General features: G+C 37.3%; 1 protein-coding gene across 2 annotated transcripts in view; it reads left to right on the forward strand.

The window, feature by feature from the left end:
• PTPRM (protein tyrosine phosphatase receptor type M) overlaps positions 1 to 19,993 on the forward strand; it is a 768,694-nt gene that overhangs the window by 316,687 nt on the left and 432,014 nt on the right. For both annotated transcript variants that reach the window (XM_055323971.1, XM_055323972.1), the window contains exon 4: positions 1,231 to 1,309. In XM_055323971.1, the coding sequence (XP_055179946.1) occupies positions 1,231 to 1,309 (79 nt within the window). The remainder of the gene's footprint in view (positions 1 to 1,230; positions 1,310 to 19,993) is intronic.

A 19,993-nucleotide genomic window follows, 5' to 3' on the forward strand; every position in this document is an offset into this window, starting at 1 on the left:
GACACCTGGGATGTTTCCAGGTTTTGCCTCCTGTAAATACAGCTTCTCATTTGTGTATAGGTTTTTATATGAATGAAAAATTTCATTTCTCTAAGAGTGCAGTTACTGGGTTGTTTTAAGACTTAGCAAATTTGCATTGCATAAACCAAAGTCTCCTCGGTGAGGCAGGCATGTGTAAATGGAGAGTAAAGTCATGTCATGTGAACCTTTTTAATAATAGCCTGATAGACAATTTTAGACAATCATGTTAAGAACATTGATAATTTCTTACTGGTTCTTTTTCCTCCTGTAACCTCAATTTCTCTGAAGTGGCTCTACGATCTCAAAAATGTTCATTCTGAGAACTTCAGAGTATGCTGCCCTTCTTTGCTTGCCTTACTTTTCCCATGATCAAGCAGTTGCCAAAGAATTCTTGATTTTACCACTGTAGAGATTTTTATATCATTGTCCTCTTAATTCATATCTCTGCCATCTGAATTTCAGCAGCCATAGCATCTTTATGTTACTAATATAGTGTCTTCCCTGGAGCTCTCTGCCCTATAAGAGGAGCTTCCAACCTGGTCACAGCTGACTTTTATAGCAATAGCTCCCTGTACTCCTCTTCATAGCCATGGCCACCTCAGAGCCTTTGCACATGCCCTAGAAGAAGCCTTACTCTCTTTCCTTCATAATCAGCTGTTAGAAGAAATGCAACCTCCTCATGGGAGATCCTTTTGGTATATGTTTTTCCAGTACCCTGTACTTTTTTTTTTCATAGCACTTATATACTAGGTTTTTTTTTTTTAATTTGAGTTGTATAAAACCCAGGGTCCCACATGGTTCAGCATGGTCATAGAATCCCTTCAAAGGAGTTGACCAGAAAATATATTTTCTTAAAGCAATTTAAATCTCAACATTGTCTCTAGTAAATGACTTTAAGTCTCTGTTTTCCAAACATCACCTCTTAACCATGGTATGTATACCCCCTTACCAGGTGAGTCTTGAGGTAGGATGTTGTCTGACCTATCCCTTCCCAATAACTTCCCTGAAAACTGGCTTGGATCTTTTTTATCTTTGTCATAGAACCTGGAACATTAACTGGCAGATTCTAGGCTCTCCATTAATGTTTGTGGAAACACGAATGAATGAATAAATGAGTAAATGAATGAACCAAGTGTTTTCTATATAGGAGACATTTGATAAAACTCTGACAAAATGAGTGAGTATTATAAATCTTTCTTAATTTTCCAGGTGATTTTTGAAGTGATAACTTCTGGACATCAAGGCTACCTCGCTATTGATGAAGTGAAGGTGTTAGGACATCCATGCAGTAAGTTGCCTCAACTCTTACCCATTTGGGTCCATTGTTGGGGGTATATTTATGTTACAGAGAAGATGCTAAAGCCTAGGGAAAAGTTGTCCTGCTAAAAGAGTTTCCCAGTAAGTCTTTAGAAGTCCAAAAACATCTATTTTATGTGTCATTCATTGTATGTAACCAAGTGTCTCTAAAATGAAGGTCAGGAATGGGGACTAATGGGCTACTTTGGTGTAGTCAACTATCCTTGAAAGATCTGTGGATTTCCCTTTAAATAGTAGCACAAAGTTAAACATTGAGAATCTATGCATTTTGCCCCTAAGTTCAGTGTATTACTGACATACTTTCAAACAAGATGGCCCCAAACAGGCCTGGGATCTATCAAATACAAGAAATCTACCTAAACTACTCGGGAGCCCCAGAAATGGCCTGATCTTCATCTTTTCAAAATTAACACTTGAAAAATGTCAATGGATGATAAACACACACTTTTCTTTTTATTACTTGGTATAAACAGCTATTAACAGGCTGTCATATTTGTACCAGAACCATTGTCCTTAAATCAAAATAAAATATTGCACCTAGCCAGTCCTGTTTCCTCCCCTACCTCCCTTGGGGCCACCATAGGAGTGAGGTTGCTGCTGCCCCCTGTATGTGTAAGACTCATATTGCACAAATAGCAGAAACAGACGTAGCAGAGTTAAAGAGAAAAGCTTTGTATAGAAAGGGGATTGGTGGCAGATAGAATCATGGGTAACACTGGTGATCTAAGCTCTAGGAATGGGTGGGAACCCAGAGGGAGGCTCTACAGTCAGGACCGTGGTGACTGCTATGCCTGAGAGGCCATCCTCGGGAGCACGAGTGCTGCATCCTGCTCTTTGGCCACCTGACCCCTGCCACCTGCCTGAACTTTTGTCACTGTCTCTGCACCTTTGCTTCCTCAGGCTTAGGCTCAAGACCCAAGTGGGATTGTCAGGGATTGGCAAGTTAGATTGTGTGCTTGATTCCCTTGCTAGCAATCAAAGTTATCTAGGAAAGCCCACTGTGGCTTTTTCTCCTTCTATCCTAGGAGTCAGGCAAGACTTTTACCAAAAAACATACAATGGGGAATATCCTGACCACAGAATAGTGCTTTGAGATCTGAGCAAGCAAAATGTGGCAAACATCTGTGTGTGCATGCATGTGTGCATGCATGTAAATGTGCTTCTTCCCATAATCACTATGTGGTTTGTAAAAAGTACAAAAATAGTATTTGCCTTTTGTAAGTTCTAATGAATAGTATCCAGCAGTACAAATTACTCTGTATTTTCTTTTCTCCACTTAGCATTATGTGTTTTAGGTCAATCCATAATATTCTATCATATGAATGTACTATACTTTATTTTTCTATTCTTCCATGAACATTTTTTTTCTCCCAGTTGTTTGTGCTAGTGCCTCTGGGTGCGATGTACAAGAATCTCAGTAGAGTATATTCTTAGAAGCAGATTTGCTAGGATGTAGGGTAGAAACACTTTTAGTTTTACTAGATGCTGCCAAATTGCTATGAAAAGTGTCTGAACCAGTTTATATTCCCACCAGCAATGCATGGGAGTTTTATTTTCCCTGTAACCTTACCCAAAATTGATATTGTCAGACTTTAAATCTTTGGCCAGGTGAGGGAAGGCTGCCTGCTTCATTTTTAGGGTCCCTAGCATTAAAGAGAGATTGGCTGGTTCATACATTTCTGGATTTCTGCCAATGGTCCCTACCCAAATTCCTGAGAAAGTGGTTATATTTGCAGTGGATATTAGAGACACAAACATTTGCACAAGTGTCTCTGCTTTTATTGCCTGGATTGAAGAGATCATGAGCTCATTCCCTGTGGTAGTTACCGAGAGCCCTTCATGGTTGTTAACCTGATGAGGGTATCATGGCACAGTCATCTGATTCCTTCCAGAGGGATTTTGCTCTCTCTGAGATCTTTATCTGATGCTCAGAGCTTGCCACAACACCAAAGTTGAAACGCCACAATATCTTGTTCCTTACTGAGGCAGACATTACTTCTATAACACATTGCATTTGCCTTTCTTCTGTCAGCAAGACTACTGGGTTCAAGAAGATTTTCTCCTCTTTCTTTTTTTTTTTTTTTCTGGAAAGGCAGGAAAACGAACAACACTGTACCTAATTGGAACAGCAGGGCAAATTTAGGAAGTGGAATATAATTACCTGAGTTGGAACTTGGCCATATTCTCGGAGTAATAGCCTTGGGCTTGGAAAAATGCCATAGGATCTTCTAATGTACATAAATGATCCCGCCTCAGATTTACCTTACCAGGAGGTTAAAGGAAATAGAATAATGATGCATGCATACTATGTGCTGAGCACCCCCTTTTACTCAGAGCAACCTTTGCCCCAAGGCAGATGTTTTTGCTGTCCTGTTGTAGATGCAATTGGTGAGACCAAGTTTGCAGGGGTCTCTCCTGTTCTGCGTCCTGGGTTTGTTCTACATCTGGTCATCGGCCAATAAAATAGCTCTTGAAGTGTGGCTCCTCCCATTCTGCAGGATTTGAGTCATTGTCTTCAGCAAGATCTAAAGACTTACTTAATGGTTGTCCTTCAATCAGAGCCTCCTGAAATGTGTCTCTTGCAGTTTTGTTCATTTCTTCCAAGCCCAGCTGCCTATAGCCATAGAAATGGTATTTATGATCCCTCCATTGGAGAGTACTGGTGCTAATACCTAATTGACTTTGCAAACTGCTCTTAAGAGACACAGAATTGCAAAACAGGCTCTGTACCAAGGTGATGTATGGTGCAACAGTATTTTGAACTGTAAACTTTAAATGGTTTTGATGATGGCCCTTCTATAGTTATTTTTTCCTGAATCTCTAAGTTTATGGGGAAAACATGCAAATAAAGATTTTAAAGAAGGCAATATTTGGTCTTAAAATGTAAAGCTTTGCAGGTAATATTTTAAGGGATTTCCCAGCAAGATTTCTAAATAATAATCAATTATTTTTAAATCGTGATGGTCATTAGATTTAAATCACAAGGGAACATAAATATTTCATAACTAAAACTATGCTTTCCAAAAAGATGCAAAACTGCTGAACTTTATTTACTTCACTCTAAAGGCCCCTGTTTGGATTCATATAGGTTTATGAGTAGGCATTTCAATATTTTTTAAAGTACTTGTTCTGTTAAGAGTATACAGTTGCTCATAAAATTGATTTTAATGTAGTGACAATAAAATGCAGGATCAGCTTGAAATGTGGATATGGCTGTGCAGAATCAGCAGCTCGATGGCTTAAGCCCACTTCTAATGAACACAGATAATTTTTGTTATTTGGTATGCACGCTAAAAATATATTTTGAATTTGGCCCAATAATCCTAGTAGGAGAACCTGAAGAAGCATTTTATCAGCTTCATAATGTTGCCTCCTGTGTTTCAGCAGGTTATAAGCTATGCATGTATGGGTATTTCTGTTATAACCTTGTACTCCTTGCATGTATTTTTATGTCTTACAAGCCATGCAGCATTTTAACAAGTTTATTGAGATATAATTCACATATCATGCAATTCACCCACTTAAAGTGTACAAATTAGTGTTTTTAGTATATTCACAGAATTGTGTAACTGTCACCACAATCAATTTTAGAATATTTTCATCACCCTAGAAAGAAGCCCTGCACTCACTGTAAAGTCAAGTCTCTGTTCCTTTGGCCTCTACTCCCAGCCCTAGGCAATTAGTAATCTACTTTCTGCCTCTATAGATTTGCTTGTTTTCCCATAATTCAGTTAGATGGAATCATACAATACATGGCCTTTTCTGCCTGACTTCTTTCACTTAGCACATTTCATGGTTCATGCATGTTCTAGAGTGTTTCAATACTTCATTCTTTCTTGAAGCTGAGGAACAGTCCATTGTATGAATGGCCACATGTTCTTTACGCATTCATCAACTGATGGACATTCAAGTTGTTTCTAATTTTGGGCTCTTGAAAATAATACTGTGATGAACATTTCTGTTACAGGCCTTTGTGTGGACATTTTTTTCAATTCTTTTGGTACATACTTCGGAGGAAGATTGCTGGGTCACAGAATAACTCTATGTTTAGCATTTTGGGTAACAGTGAAATTGTTTATCAAATTGGCTGCACCATTTTACGTTCTGAGGAGCAGTGGACTCTTGCCAATATTTGTTATTTGTCTTTCTTTCTTTTTTCTTTTTTGTTTGTTACCTCAGTGGCTTTGGAGTAGTATTTCTTTGTGAGTTTGGTTCCCTAATGGCTAATTATGTTAAGCATCTTTTTGTGTGTTTATTGGCCACTTATTTACCTTTTTAAAGAAATGACTATTTAGATTTTATCACCATTTCTAATTGAGCTATTTATCTTTTTTCCTCAGTTTTATTGAGAAATAATTAACATACATCACTGTAAAAGTTTAAGGCATCAGCATGGTGGTTTGATTTACATCTATTATGAAATGATTACCACCATAGGTTCAGCTAACATCCATCCCATATAGATATAATAAAATTAAAGAAAAGGAAAAAATATATTCTCCTTATGATGAGAACTCATAGGATTACTCTCTTACCAGCTTTGCTGTATATCACATGACAGGGATAGCTGTTGTCATCATGTTGTACATTACATCCCTAGTATTGATTTATAGCTGGAAATATGTTTCTTTTGACCATCTTCTACCATTTCCCTGCCCTACAACCTCCACCTTTGGTGACTACAAGACTGATCTCTGTTTCCATAAGTTTGTTTTCTTGTTTGTTTGTGTCATTTTAGATTATATATGTCAGTGAAATCATACAGTATTTGTCTTTTTCTGTCTAACTTATTTCACTTTGTGTAATGCCCTTGAGGTCCATCCATGTTGTCACAAATGGTACAATTTCCTTGTTTTTTTATGGGTGAATAATATTCCATTTTATACAGATCCTGCAACTTCTTTATCCACTCATCAGTTGACAGAAACGTAAGCTGGTTCCATGTCTTGGCTGTTGTAAATAATGCCTCTCTGAACATGAGTGTGAGGATGATCTTTTCCAATTAGCGTTTTCAGTACCTTTGGATTGCTAGGAAGCTGGATTGCTGGATAATATGGTAGTTCTATTTTTAATTTTTTGAGGATCCTCCATACTATTTTCCATAGTGGCTGCACCAATTTATACTCCCATCAGCAGCACACAAGTGTTCCCTTTTCTCTACATCTAAACCAGTATTTGTTACTTCTTGTCTTTTTGATGATGGTCATTCTAACAGGCATGAGGTGATATCTCATGGTGGTTTTCAGTTGCATTTCTCTAATGACTAGTGATGCTGAGCATCTTTTCATGTACCTATTCATCTTTCATGTATCTTTTTTAGAGAAATGTCTTTCTAGGTCCTTTGTCCATTTTTAATTAGGTCTTTTTTCTATTAAGTTGTATGAGTTTTTTAAATATAATTTTCATATGAACCCCTTATCAGATATATGGTTTACAAATATTTTTCCTGTCCCATAAGGTTGTCATTCACTTTGTTGATAGTTTATTTTGCTGTGCAGAATTTTTCAGTTTGATGTAGTCCCACTTGTTTATTTTTTATTCTTTTGCTTGTGCTTTAGGTGTCATTTTCAAAGATCATTACTAAGACCCATGCCAAGGAGCTGTATTCCTTTGTTTCCTTACAGGAATTTCATGGTTTCATGTCTCACGTATAAGTCTTTAATCCATTTAAGTTAATTTCTGTGATGTTACAAGATATGATGTTAAGATTTCTGCTTAAATTTCATTCTTATATGTGTGAATATCCACTTATCCTAACTCCATTATTGAAAAGACTGTCTTTTTTTCCATTGAGTATTCTTGACTTATTTTTAAAAAATTAGTTGAGTATGTATGCTGTGGTATATTTCTGGGCTCTCAATTCTGTTTATCTATTTGTTTATTTTTATGCCAGTACCATGCTGTTTTGATGACTATAAATTTATACTGTAGCTTGAAATCAGGAAGTGTGGTGCCTCCCACTTTGTTCTTCTTTCTCAGGATTACTCTGGATATCCAGGGTCTTTTGAGGTTCCATATAAGTTTTAGGAGTATTTTTTCTACCTCTTTAAAAAAATGCTATTGGAGTCTCAGTAAGAGTTGCATTGAATCAATAGATGGCTTTTAGTAGTATTGACATTTTAAAAATATTAATTTTAGGGTGCCTGGGTGGCTTAGTCGGTACCTTTGTCTCAGGTCATGATTATGGGAACCTGGGATTGACTCCCTGCTCAATGGGGAGTCTGCATCTTCTGTTTCCTCTGACCCTCCCCCTTGCTTGTGATCTCACTCTTTCTCTCTCTCTCACTCAAATGAATAAATTAAAAAAATCTTTAAAAATTAATAAAGATAAAAATATTAATTCTTTCAGTCCAAGTACATGGACTACCTTGCCATTTATTTGTGTCCTCAAAAATGTTTTTCATCAATGGGTAGTAGAGATCTTTATATCTCCTTAGTTAAATTTATTCCCAAGTATTATAGTATTTTGATGCTATTGTAAATGAGATGGACTGCTTTATTTCTTTTTCAGAAAGTTGTTGTCTTAATGTAGACATTTATTGCTATGAAGTTTCCTCTCAGAACTACTTTTGTGGCATACCACACGTTCTGGTATTTTGTGTTTCTATTTTCGTTTATCTAAAGAAACTTTTTCTACCCTCTAATGTCTTCTTTGATCCATTTGTTTAATGGATAGAATAGTTTAATTTCCATGTGTTCATGAATTTGCCAATTTTCCTCATTTTATTGATTTCTAGTTTGACTCCATTGTGCTCAGAAAAGATTCTTCTTCTTCTTCTTCTTTTTTTTTTTTTTTCCAGAAAAGATTCTTGATACAGTTTCAGCCTTCTTAAATTTGCAAAGACTAGTTTTTTGGCCTAACATATAGTCAGTCTATCCTAGAAAATATTTCATGTGTGCTTGAGAAGAATGTATATTCTGCTGTTGTTGGATAGAATGTTTTATATATGTTTGTTAGGTCCATTTGGTCTATAGTGTTGTTCAAATCTGTTTCCTTAATGATGCTCTGTCCAGACGCTCTATCCATTATTGAGAGTGGGGAATTAAAATCCCCAACTATTATTGTGTTACTGTTTACTTCTCCTTTTATTTCTAGAAGTTTCTGAAGTTTAGGAGTATTTTTTTTTATGTGAGTGCTTCACCATTGTATGTGAGTGCTTCACCATTGTATATGAGTACTTCACCATTGTATACATATATCTTCCTGTTAACATCTGATTGTTATATCTCCTTGATTAGGCTCCTTTGTCATTATGGAATGACTTTCTTTGTCTCTTTATATCATGTAAAAAAAATTTTTTTAAGATTTTAAGGATTTTTTTAAAGATTTTTAAAAACTTTAAAAAATATTTTGATTTATTTGAGACAGAGAGAGCACAAGCATGAGTGGGGAAGAGAGAGAGAGAGGGAGAAGCAGATTCCTGAGCAGGGACCCTGACGCAGGGCTCAATCCCTGGACCCTCAGGTCATGACATGAGCCGGAGGCAGACACTTAACTGACTGAGCCACCCAGGTGCCCCTCTTTTTACCATTTTCAACTTAAAGTCTATTTTGTCTAAGTATAACTACCCCTGCTTTGCTTTGCTTTGCTTGCTTGCTTTTTCTTTTTCTTTCTTTTCTTTCTCTCTCTCTTTTTTTCTTACCATTTGCTTGAAACATCTTTTTCTATCCCTTCACTCTCAGACTATGTGTGTCTCTAAGGCTAAAATGCTTCTCTTGTAGGCAGCACATTGTTGTATCTTATTTTTGTTTTTTATCCATTTAGACATAATGGATAATGTCGTTTAATCCATTTATATTTAATGTAACTATTGACAGGAAAGGACTCACTATTTCCATTTTGTTAATTTCTTTCTGTTTGCTTTGTAGATCCATTTTTCCTTGTTTCTGATGTATTTTTTGTGTGTTTCAGAGTTTTTGGTTTCAATATGCTTTAACTTTGTCTTGTTCTTCCATGAAATTACTACAAAATTTTTCTATATAAGTCCCATAAGGCTTATATAAAATATCTTAAACTTATAACACCCTGTTTTAAACTGATAACAACCTAATTTTAATAAAATTTAGAAGCTTTACACTATTTACTTCTTCTTCCCCTCACACTTTAGAATATTACAAGATAGATTCCAGGCCCCTGGGTGACTCAGCCAGTTAAGCATATGCCTTTGGCTCAGGTCATGATCTCAGGATGACCTCATTAATAACTGAGTCCCTCATTGGGCTCCCTGCTCAGTGAGGAGTCTGCTTCTCCCTCTCCCTTTCACCTTGGTCATGATCTCTCTCTCTCTTTCTCTCACACACACTCTCTCAAATAAATAAATAAAATCATGAAGAAAAGAAACCAAAATAGTTTCTTTGGTATAACTTATGTTTTTTTTATATCGTGTAACTAACAACAGATCATTTTATTTATAGTTATTTTTACCATGTTCTTTTTTTATAACTTAGAATTGTAAATAAATTGTGCACCACTATTACCATATTGCAAAATCTAACTATAACTACAAATTTACCATTACCAGTTAGATTTGCTCTACCTTTTAATGTTTTTATGATGTTAATTAGCATCCTTTGACTTCCAATCAAAGAACTCCCTTTGGCATTTGCCAAAGGTATATAAGGGTATAGTTGACATACATTGTTTTATTGGTTTCAGGTGTATAACATAGTTACTGGATAATTCAGTACATTATGGAATGCTCACAATTAAGTATGGTTACTATCTGTAGCCATAAAAAATTATTAAAATATTATCTACTATATTCTGTATGCTGTACTTTTCATTCCTGTAACTTGTTTATAACTGGAAGTTTGTACCTCTTAATCTATTTCACCTGTCCTCCCCTCCCCTTTGGCTATCACCAGTTTGTTTTCTGTTTCTATTTTGTTTGTTTGTTTTGTTTTTTGATTCCACATATATGTGAAATCACATGGTATTTATCTTTTTTTCATCTGACATATTTGCCTTAGCATAATACTCTGTATATTCATGCATGTTGTCACAGATAGCAATATTTCATTTTCTATGGCTAAGTAATATTCCATTGTGTATATATGTGTATATAACATTTTCTTTATCCATTCACATATCAATGGGCATTTGGGTTGCTTCCCTGTCTTGGCTTTTTTTTAATTTTTATTTTTATTTATGATAGTCACAGAGAGAGAAAGAGACAGGGGCAGAGACACAGGCAGGGGGAGAAGCAGGCTCCATGCACCAGGAGCCCAATGTGGGATTCGATCCCGGGTCTCCAGGATCGCGCCCTGGGCCAAAGGCAGGTGCCAAACCGCTGCGCCACCCAGGGATCCCCTGTCTTGGCTTTTATAAATAATGGTGCAGTAAACATTAGGGGTGCCTATATCTCTCAAATTTATGTTTTTGTTTTCTTTAGGTAAATACCCAGCAGTGAGATTATGAGATTATATGGTATTTTTGTTTTTAATTTTTAAGGAAACTCCATACCACTTCCCAGACTTGCTCAACCAATTCCCAACAGTAGTGCACAGGAGTTGCCTTTCCTCCACATCCATGCCAACCCTTGTTATTTCTTGTGTTATTGATACTAGCCATTCTGACTAGTGTGAGATGATACCTCACATTGTGGTTTTGATTTGTGTTTTCCTGATGATGAGTGATGTTGAACATCTTTTCATGAGTTCCTTATATATTTTGAATATTAACCCCTTATTGGATATATCATTTTCAAATATCTTTTATTTAGTAGGTTACTCTTTTGAAAAAGATTGAAAACAAAAACCTACATGCCATATATTGCATAAAGTGAATACAAAATCCAATACTGTGGTGTTTTACTACTTTAGAATATGAAATAAGTTAGCAGTTTTTCTTTAAACATTTAAGACATGCTGACTTCATAATACAGCATCCTAAGTTCAAAGTTATTTTATAAAACAAAATTAATTTTTTCACTCACTGATTTATTTGCATACCCAAATATTGCTGGCCTGCTTCTAAATTCATATATTTTATGAAGACATTAAGCAGTGTGATTAAAATAAGAATAATAGTGACAAAAAATTAGAACTATTTTCTTAATTATGTACTGCTGAGTAATGACAGATCACATGCTTCCGTTGAGAGGCCCATAGAATTCAGAACTGACATTTCGTTTTAAACACATAGGAACCTAACTTGGATTTTTATCCTCCAAAAATGTCATTCTTCTTTGAGATATGAATGACTTATAACTTTTTTTTCTATGATAAGAATGTTGAATCTGTTTTGCCACTTGAAAAATTATTTCATTAAGATCTATCCTTGGGATGCCTGGGTGGCTCAGCAGTTGAGCATCTGCCTTTGGCTCAGGGTGTGATCCTGGGTCTGGGGATTGAGTCCCACATCAGGCTCCCTGTGGGGAGCCTGCTTCTCCCTCTGCCTGTGTCTCTGCCTCTCTCTCTGTGTCTCATGAATAAAATTATAAAATCTTTTTAAAAAATCCATCCTTAACTTTCAAGCAAAACAAAAATAATTGTGTCCTGTAACCTGTTAAGAGCAAAGCTTCCTGCTTCTTTGTCTCAAGAGTTCCTTGGCCTCTTTGGCCCTATAAACACATTCATATAATGAGGATAATAATAATGATGCTTTCACAGAGTAAATGTGAGGATTAAATGGGAATGTACATAAAGAACGTATAACAGTGCTTGGCACATTCTAAGAGCCCAATAAATGTTAGCTGTTATTATTATTTTTAGGCGCTCCACCCATATGGGCCCACAAGAATAAGTTAGCTGCAAATTAAGTAGCTAAACTGATTGATTTCTTACATGGAGTAATTGATCAGTGTCCATGTAAAAATATAAAAAGAAAAATGCATGCAGAATGTACTGTTTTTCATTGTGGGCAGTCCCAAGCTATTCTCGTAGGCAGAAGCTGGCTTCCTTGTTTGTGATGACATGCTACACAAATAAAAGAGTTGACTGCTTGTTCTGGCAGTTTGAGAAAGCTTCCAGTTCATTTCAACCTGTGCCATTACCATTAAAATGCAAATGAAAATCATAAAAGGGTCAGGACTCATTCCTCTTTTGCCCTCCTTCAGTTCGCACTTTGATCTCACAAATTACCGTTCTTTGATTTTGTTGTTAGCATTTTGGTGCGGGCTTTGAAGGATCAATAATACAAAACATCTATGAAGGGATTTGCATCTTGGTCAATAATAGTTGACTTTGGGATCAGAGGTTGATTTGAGATCAATTAATACCTGAAAACCTCTCTTCTTTTACAAACTGTTTTCTTAATAAGAAGCAACAGAATATGGCAGAGATGAGAAAATAGGAGAGTTGTAGTAAAATTCCTGTTTGATATTCATGGGAGATACTTAGTTTTTAGAACTCCTGCCGATTTTGGAAGAAAGATGGCATAGCATTTTGAAAGAGTATCTAGGAGACAAATGGGCCTATAAATTTGGAGAGAGGGAGAGAATTTTTCTTTTTGAATATGGGATAGATTGAAATTTCCTACTTTAACGGTCCTATACCTGGTGTTACAATTAAGATAGTTTGGCAGGGTTCAGAGCATACAGCTCAGCATGAGATCAGAACTTTTCTGGCTGTAGAGCTTTTTTTCTTGGGATCTTTTCCAGTTTCCAGTGATACATTCGTTATTTTAAATACTAATGAACATTTTTGATGGTACCAGGCACACAGAATACCTTCCTGGAAGCATGTTGCTTAATCTTTTTTTCAACCCTATGTGATAGGTACTTTAAAAAAAAAAAATCCCTGTTTTACAAATATAGATAGATAGATAGATAGATAGATAGATAGATAGATAGATAGATAATGTCCACCAAGGCTTGGGGTGAGGAACTTTTACTTTCGTTCAGAGGTAGTAATGGGCTGAAATATTGATGCTTGAACACATGTGGCAGAAATCCAAATCTTAAAATAGTGTTGGCCTTCTGATAAGGAAACAGTTCTAGAATTCAGATCACTGGACAAGGAGAATCCAGGCATTTTATAACTTTGGAAAGGTAATATAGGCCTTTAACATTTATTGAAAAAACTTACAAATGCATTTTTTTTTTTTAGATTTTATTTATTTATTCATGAGAGACACACAGAGAGAGGCAGAGACACAGGCAGAGAGAGAAGCAGGCTCCCCCGGGGGAGCCCAGTGCTGGACTTGATACCAGGACCTTGGGATCACAACCTGAGCCAAAGGCAGATGCTTAACCACTGAGCCACCCAGGCGTCCCTACAAATGCCGTGATTAGAAATTTTGACTTCCATGTTCTTAGAAGAAACTGATGTGGAAAACAGAATTCCACAGTACCTTTGTCTTGTTCACCCTGGTGGATGTGTCTGTCTTCCATTTAGATAAATTATGTTTCATCTGACAAAGACACATTGCTTATAAAAACATTTATGCATAATAGGTTTGTGTGTGTTCATCTGGCTTGCATTTGAGTTGTGGCTTTTATTATATTAGCCAGATTTTTTTTTTCTGGCAGTGTTTTTCTCAACTAAGCAATGCTATTTCCCAAAGCAAAGACAGTCAATCCATTCCAGAGAAGGGCCCTCCCAAAGTACAATTTGAACAGAAGTATAAATTCCTTAAACCTTTAACCTTACTCTGTGAGTAATATGCACCGACAGTCTTTCAGAAAGCTGTATTGAAGATCAAAACAATTCTAAGGCAAAAGTAATAACTTTCGTTCTGTCCAATAAATCTTTAGGAACGGGGGCAAACAAAGACAAACTGTCACATAATCATATCTTTAGCCTCCAAATTAAAAATGTAGGTTATATCCTAACAAAAAAACCCTGGAGGCAGTAAGTATTAGTAGATTGTATTGATAAATGAGTTTTTCTGTGTCTTTCTTTTTGGTTCAGTTAGCCGTTGCTAGAAACAGGGCCCATAGGAAAGCAGTCTTGCTAGGGTGGATTTCCAGTGGATGAACAGACCAAGGACAGAACTAGTGACAGTTCTGATATTCAAATTACTTATTATTATAAAGTTAGCTGATAGAGCAGAGAGCATATATTTCATTAGTTTCTCAATACAGATTACAGAAATTAATACTTAGTATTTTTGAGGGGGTGGTGAAAGAGCTCTTTTATATATCGTGTTAGAGATGCAAATTGTTATATGCTTTAAGGAAAGCAGTTTGGCAATTTGTGTCAAAAGTCTTTTAAAAATGCATTTCTTTTGTCTTACTGCATTCAATTTCTAAAAACTTATCCTAAGGAAAAAGCAGAAAGTCTATATGATGATTTAATTATGAAAACTTTTATCTTGGCATATGTATAAGAAACTCAAATATTCAGCAGTAGAGGATGATCCAGTAAACTTTAGTATGTTTGTATCATGTATATCAGGACTTCTCAACCTCGACTCTTTTGGCCTTTCGGACCAGGTAATTGGGGGGGGGGGCGTGGGGGGAGCTATCTTGTGCACTGCAGATGTTTAACACCATCCATGGCTTCTTTTTACTAGGTACCAATGGTACCCTCTCCTTCTCTACCCCTGTTGTAACAACCAAAAATGTCTCCAGACATTGTGAGATGTTTCCTGGGGATGGTGTTGCCACAATTGAGGACCACTGATGTATATCAGGCAGATATTCAAATAGTTTTAGATGAATATTTAAGACAGGAAAATGCTGACCATATTTTGTTAATTTTTTTTAAGTGCATGGTTGCCACAGAAAAAGAGAAAGATACCAATAGACTGTGTTAGATGTGTTTAGTTTTCTTAATGGCAAGGGGTTGTTTTGATAATGTGATGCAAAGCCAGAAGCTCCCACCAGAGACCTCAGAACAACCCATGAATAACATAGCTGCCCACACTATGCCCCCACAAGAGGGGATTTACTAGGTGCTAGAAGCTTCCTTTTTTGGTTCCAGTGAAATTTTTTTTTTTAACCTTCATCCCACCCTCTCCCTATACCTACGTAATTTCTGGTTGTTCTCATGATTTGGCTTTTCATCTGTCTCCTCACCTAGTGCAATAAATAATCTTTATGAACATTCCTGAATTCACTCTAACTCTGGATGAATCAAAGTTTACCTTCCCAGCCTTCCTCAGGTTGCCCAGGTTTTAGGTCAACATGCTATGTGTCTCCTCAACACGTGATAGGATATGTTCCATTTTTTATAACAATGTGCAGAAATATATGCGTATTTCAAAAATTCTTTCTTAGAGATAAATTTTTATGATTAAAAATTACATATTTCTCTATTTTTAATGTTTGTTATTGAAAATATCTTCTAAAGGTGAAAAATAAATTATTTAAATCACAAATCCTAGGAAAAAGAATTAAATTGATTTCCAATATTTTGGACATTTTGAAATATATTAACCATATTAGTAGGAAGAGCATGTAAGTGAAGTTGGTCCAGGTAGTTGTTTTCAGATGCCATTCAGATCTAGGGGAAAATTAATTATATTATTTCTTGGGCAGTTTGGAAACATGCTATAGTATTTTAAAAGAGAAAGACACAACTATATGAATATCTCACCCTTGCTTTTCCAAAATAACTCTCCTGCCATGCTAGATAAGGAATGAAATTAAAAATTTCAAGATTTGAAATTCATTTTCTGTAAATGATTTTAGCCCATGGCAAGCTTACTCTTGATGTTCAAACTAAATGTATTTTAGCTTTCCCCTTGTGCCACTCAGAAAGTGTAGAAGCCTTTGAAGGGCTGAAAATCTCTAATGTTTATATCAGGAAGGGAAATGTTATAGGAACGAGAATCTTTCTTGCATTTCTGTATCTGTGGAGGAGGGGTGGCCGCTGAGCTGTGGTGTTCCACATGCTTTGATTAGACCTTCTGGTTGAGAAATTTTAGAGAACTTACTTGTGCTGCATAAGAAAAGCGAGAGGGATTTTGAGAAATTTCTTGGGGACCTTAAAGTAGAGAGAGAGTAAAAGGAGAGAGGAGACGGAGTCATAGGTGGGGTGCAGGATAAGAAGCCAAGGCCAAAGACATACATGAGTAACAGATGGAGATTTTGCAATGGATTTTTAGGGGAAACTTTTGATTTTTAATTTTTAGTAGCTTAACTAAGGGAATACCAGGTATGATACTCAAAACACTCCACAATCCTTTAGCACAGTCTCGGAACTGACCCTGGGCTTAACCAAGTGGGGTGAAGCTGCAGAATAGCACGTTGACTGCGACACCCCTTTACCACAAGTCATCATGAAAGATGGCTACATACTCAAAAATTTTGTCTTAGGGATCCAACTTGTTACAGTGGCCTTCAGCAAGAGGCTAGCAGAGTTAGGAGGCATGACATGGATGGGAGAGAGCAACGTCATCAGTGTGATGTCCTGCCAGTCAAAGGAGCAGGATAATCTGTCTTCAACAACCCACAGGAGTATGAAAGTAGGGGTGGTGCTCAGGGTATGTGGGAATCAGCTTGGGAGGTTTTCTCAAAAGAACAATTGAAGTTCTAAATAATCCTTCATGAAGTCACACAGACAGGAAAGGAAGTGGTTAGCCCTATACTGGTGGAGCAGGTAGGTATGAGGGATTTGAAAAGAACACACCAGCGGACTGAGCAGTTCCCATGAGAGGAGCAGGACCCGAGAGGCAGAAGAGAGGGGCAAGAACCAAAACCTGACTGAAGAGCTTCCAACTGAAGAGGCACCTGCCAAACAAAGAAGCCTGGGATTCGAACCCAGCTTCAGAGAGTCCACTCATTCTAAATATGACTCAAACCATAAGCCTTTTTATGGCTTACCCATGGATGCGAGAGGTGTCTCCAGAGGGCACAGAAGATGCAGTCCCTGTACCCAAAATATTCACGGAGAAAGAAAGCAAGGACTCCGTTACTCCAGAGGGAGTGCTACCGAGGCAATGGGGGAAAGGTGACAAGGGTCCTCATTAGGACTTGAATGAGCCACTGAGAGCTGGCAACCGTCTGTAGGGTGCCAGTCATAAATGGCACCCCAGCTCCCAGCCTACCCACCCCTCTGCCCCGCCAACTGCCAACTCCACATCTATAAAGGGCTCCTTCACTAGCCAGCTCATACCATGTTCTGTTAGAAAACTCTTCTTGACCCTTAGGGAAACATGCCTCTCTGTACCCTCTGCATACTGGGTTCATCGCACAAAATCTGAACTCAGCTGTCATTCTCAATTGCCCCTGCCTTTCCCCTGTGACCCAGTTTTTCCTTCACTGGACTGAAGGGTCTGATTTTTTTTTTTTAACTGTGCTTCTTAGGACACAGTTCCCTGCAGTATTTATCAGCTCTGAGCTCACCTGGCTTGTGAGCTTTCATCCTAATATGACTCCGGCAGTGGATCTGGCTCCCGCCCTCAGCTGACCAGTGGGGAATCCAGTGGCAGTTGTTTCCTGTGGTCTGGATGCCCTCTGTTTGGGGTGTGGTGCCATGTCAGGATTGACTCCAGAAGGGCTTGTCTGCCCCTGTGGGGGTTCACAGTTAATGAGAGTGGCTCCGAGGCTCCCCATAATAGAGAAGTTCCTTTGTGGCTAACAAGAGTGTAGTGCAGTGACAGGGTCACAGGTTCCTTGTTTCTAAGAATCTGATGTGGCTCTGTGGGGGTAGAGGGCCTGTACCAGGGTGCACACACACACACACTCCAGAAGAGAAAGTGAGCTGAGTCCTAATTCTGAGACAAATCTGCATGTAGGGGAGGAGCATAAAGAAGAATGAACAAAGGCAGAAGTTCCAGGAAAATGACTTTGAACATAGAATTTTGAAAGTTTTGGGGGGAAGTTTTAGAAAAAGATCAGTGTGGCTGATAACAGTTCTCCTTGGGAGACAATCAGGAGGAAGAAGGAAAGAAGGCTGTTGGGCCAATTAGGAGCTTGCTGGTAATCTGAGGAGAGCAACTTCTATAGATGGTGAAGGCTGTGTGACAGGGACCCTCTTGAAAGGGGACCCCCAATGGCTAAGGATGGTTGACAGGAAATGTATTTAGCCGCTCCCCAAGGAGGCAGGAGTGCAGGGTAGTGTGTGTACGTGTGTGTATGCATGTGTGTGTGTGTCTGTACGTGTGTGTGTGTCTTGAAAGCCTATAGAGCATAGACCACTCTGATCATCTACCTTTGAATTCCTGTGAAGTAGCTAAAATCTACTGCTGTACAAACACACGAGTGAACAGAGGGCTTACCTCTTCCATCATCTTTCTTCCTTTCATGAATGCTGTGTAAACAGTATAGTCTGATGTCCATGTGACTGGGGTAATGTGCTTATTAGAATTATTTTATAGGGAGAAAACAGTTGAAGAAGTTTCCAGTTGATTACAGGTACACTATAGTGGACGTATTGTGTTGGATTTGAAGAAAAAGAATATTCTATTTGTTTCTATTTTCTTGAAAAACATACAGCTTTTTTGCTTCCAGTGTAGTCCTATTAATTTAGTCACATCTCAAATTCTTAATGATCTCTATTAGTATGGGGAAACTGTAATATAGGTGAATCTAAAATAATAACTGTTAGGAATTTTTGTGTAGCAAAAGTGTATTCATTTGTGGCAGAGGTGAGGTTAGGAGAGTAGCATTCTACAGAAGTTGGAATTGCAAGTAAACAATTTTAAAGAATATAAAATCAAGTTAATTGAATAATATAAATTCAATGTAAATAATATGAATTCATCAATTCATTTTATTTTATTTTTTGAAAATTTTATTTATTTGAGAGGAGTGAGCGAGAGACAGAGAGAGTGAGAGAGAGAGAGAGGAAGAAAGGAAGCGCAAGTAGGGGGAGGGGCAGAGGGGGAGGGAGAAGCAGATTCGATTCCTCCCTGAGTGGAGAGCCTGACACAGGCTCAGTCCCCTGACCCCATGATCATGGCGAGAGCCGAAGGTAGGCGCTTAACCAACTGAGCCATCCAGGCGCCCCATTCATTGATTAATTTGAAATAATAAGGATTTTATTAATGTTAAATAATTTTATTATTAATTTCAAATTATATGAATTCAACTCAGTGGGCCTGGGCTTTGGAACTATTCACACTCTGGTTCTGACACTTACTAGTAGGCAAGTGTCCACAAGTTCTCCCATCTGCAAAATGGAAAATACATCTACCTCACAGAACATTTGTGAATGTTCAGTGGAAAGGTTTATGGCACACAAATGCTCAAAAAATGTTACCTTTTTCCATTTTCTAAAAATAAAACATCTTTCAGCTTTTTGAGAACAGAGACTAGAAGAGAAATTTGATTCAGGAACTTTCAACAGAGGTCTTTAAAAACCACAACATCATGTTATTCTTGGCCAAGGATAATTTAAATTAGTGAAAAATTAGGTCATAGGGCTTTAAATTAATATATTAGCATTAGAAACAATGACCCATAGTTATACTGCTTTTTTTAAAGAAGTTATTTAGGACATTTTGCATGCTAAGCATCATGGATATATTTTTCAAATTACTAGTGGCCCTCAAATTAGTAATGGACTTTACCTATGTGTTACTGATATTAAAATGCATTTCTCTTTGTTCTTGGGTAGTAACCCACTTCCATTCCTAATTATGTTCTGCACAGGCTGATAGTAGTGCTGGTGTATCATGTTTGGGTACTCAGTAGTGGGGTACCATTCTTTGAAAGTGTCTAGGCATGACCTAAAGACACATTGAAAGTGAGGGCAAGTCGAAAAGAAAAGAAAAGAAAAGAAAAGAAAAGAAAAGAAAAGAAAAGAAAAGAAAAGAAAAGAAAAG

This window comes from Nyctereutes procyonoides, unplaced genomic scaffold (genome assembly GCF_905146905.1).
Source record: "Nyctereutes procyonoides isolate TBG_1078 unplaced genomic scaffold, NYPRO_anot_genome, whole genome shotgun sequence".
NCBI classification, from domain to species: domain Eukaryota; kingdom Metazoa; phylum Chordata; class Mammalia; order Carnivora; family Canidae; genus Nyctereutes; species Nyctereutes procyonoides.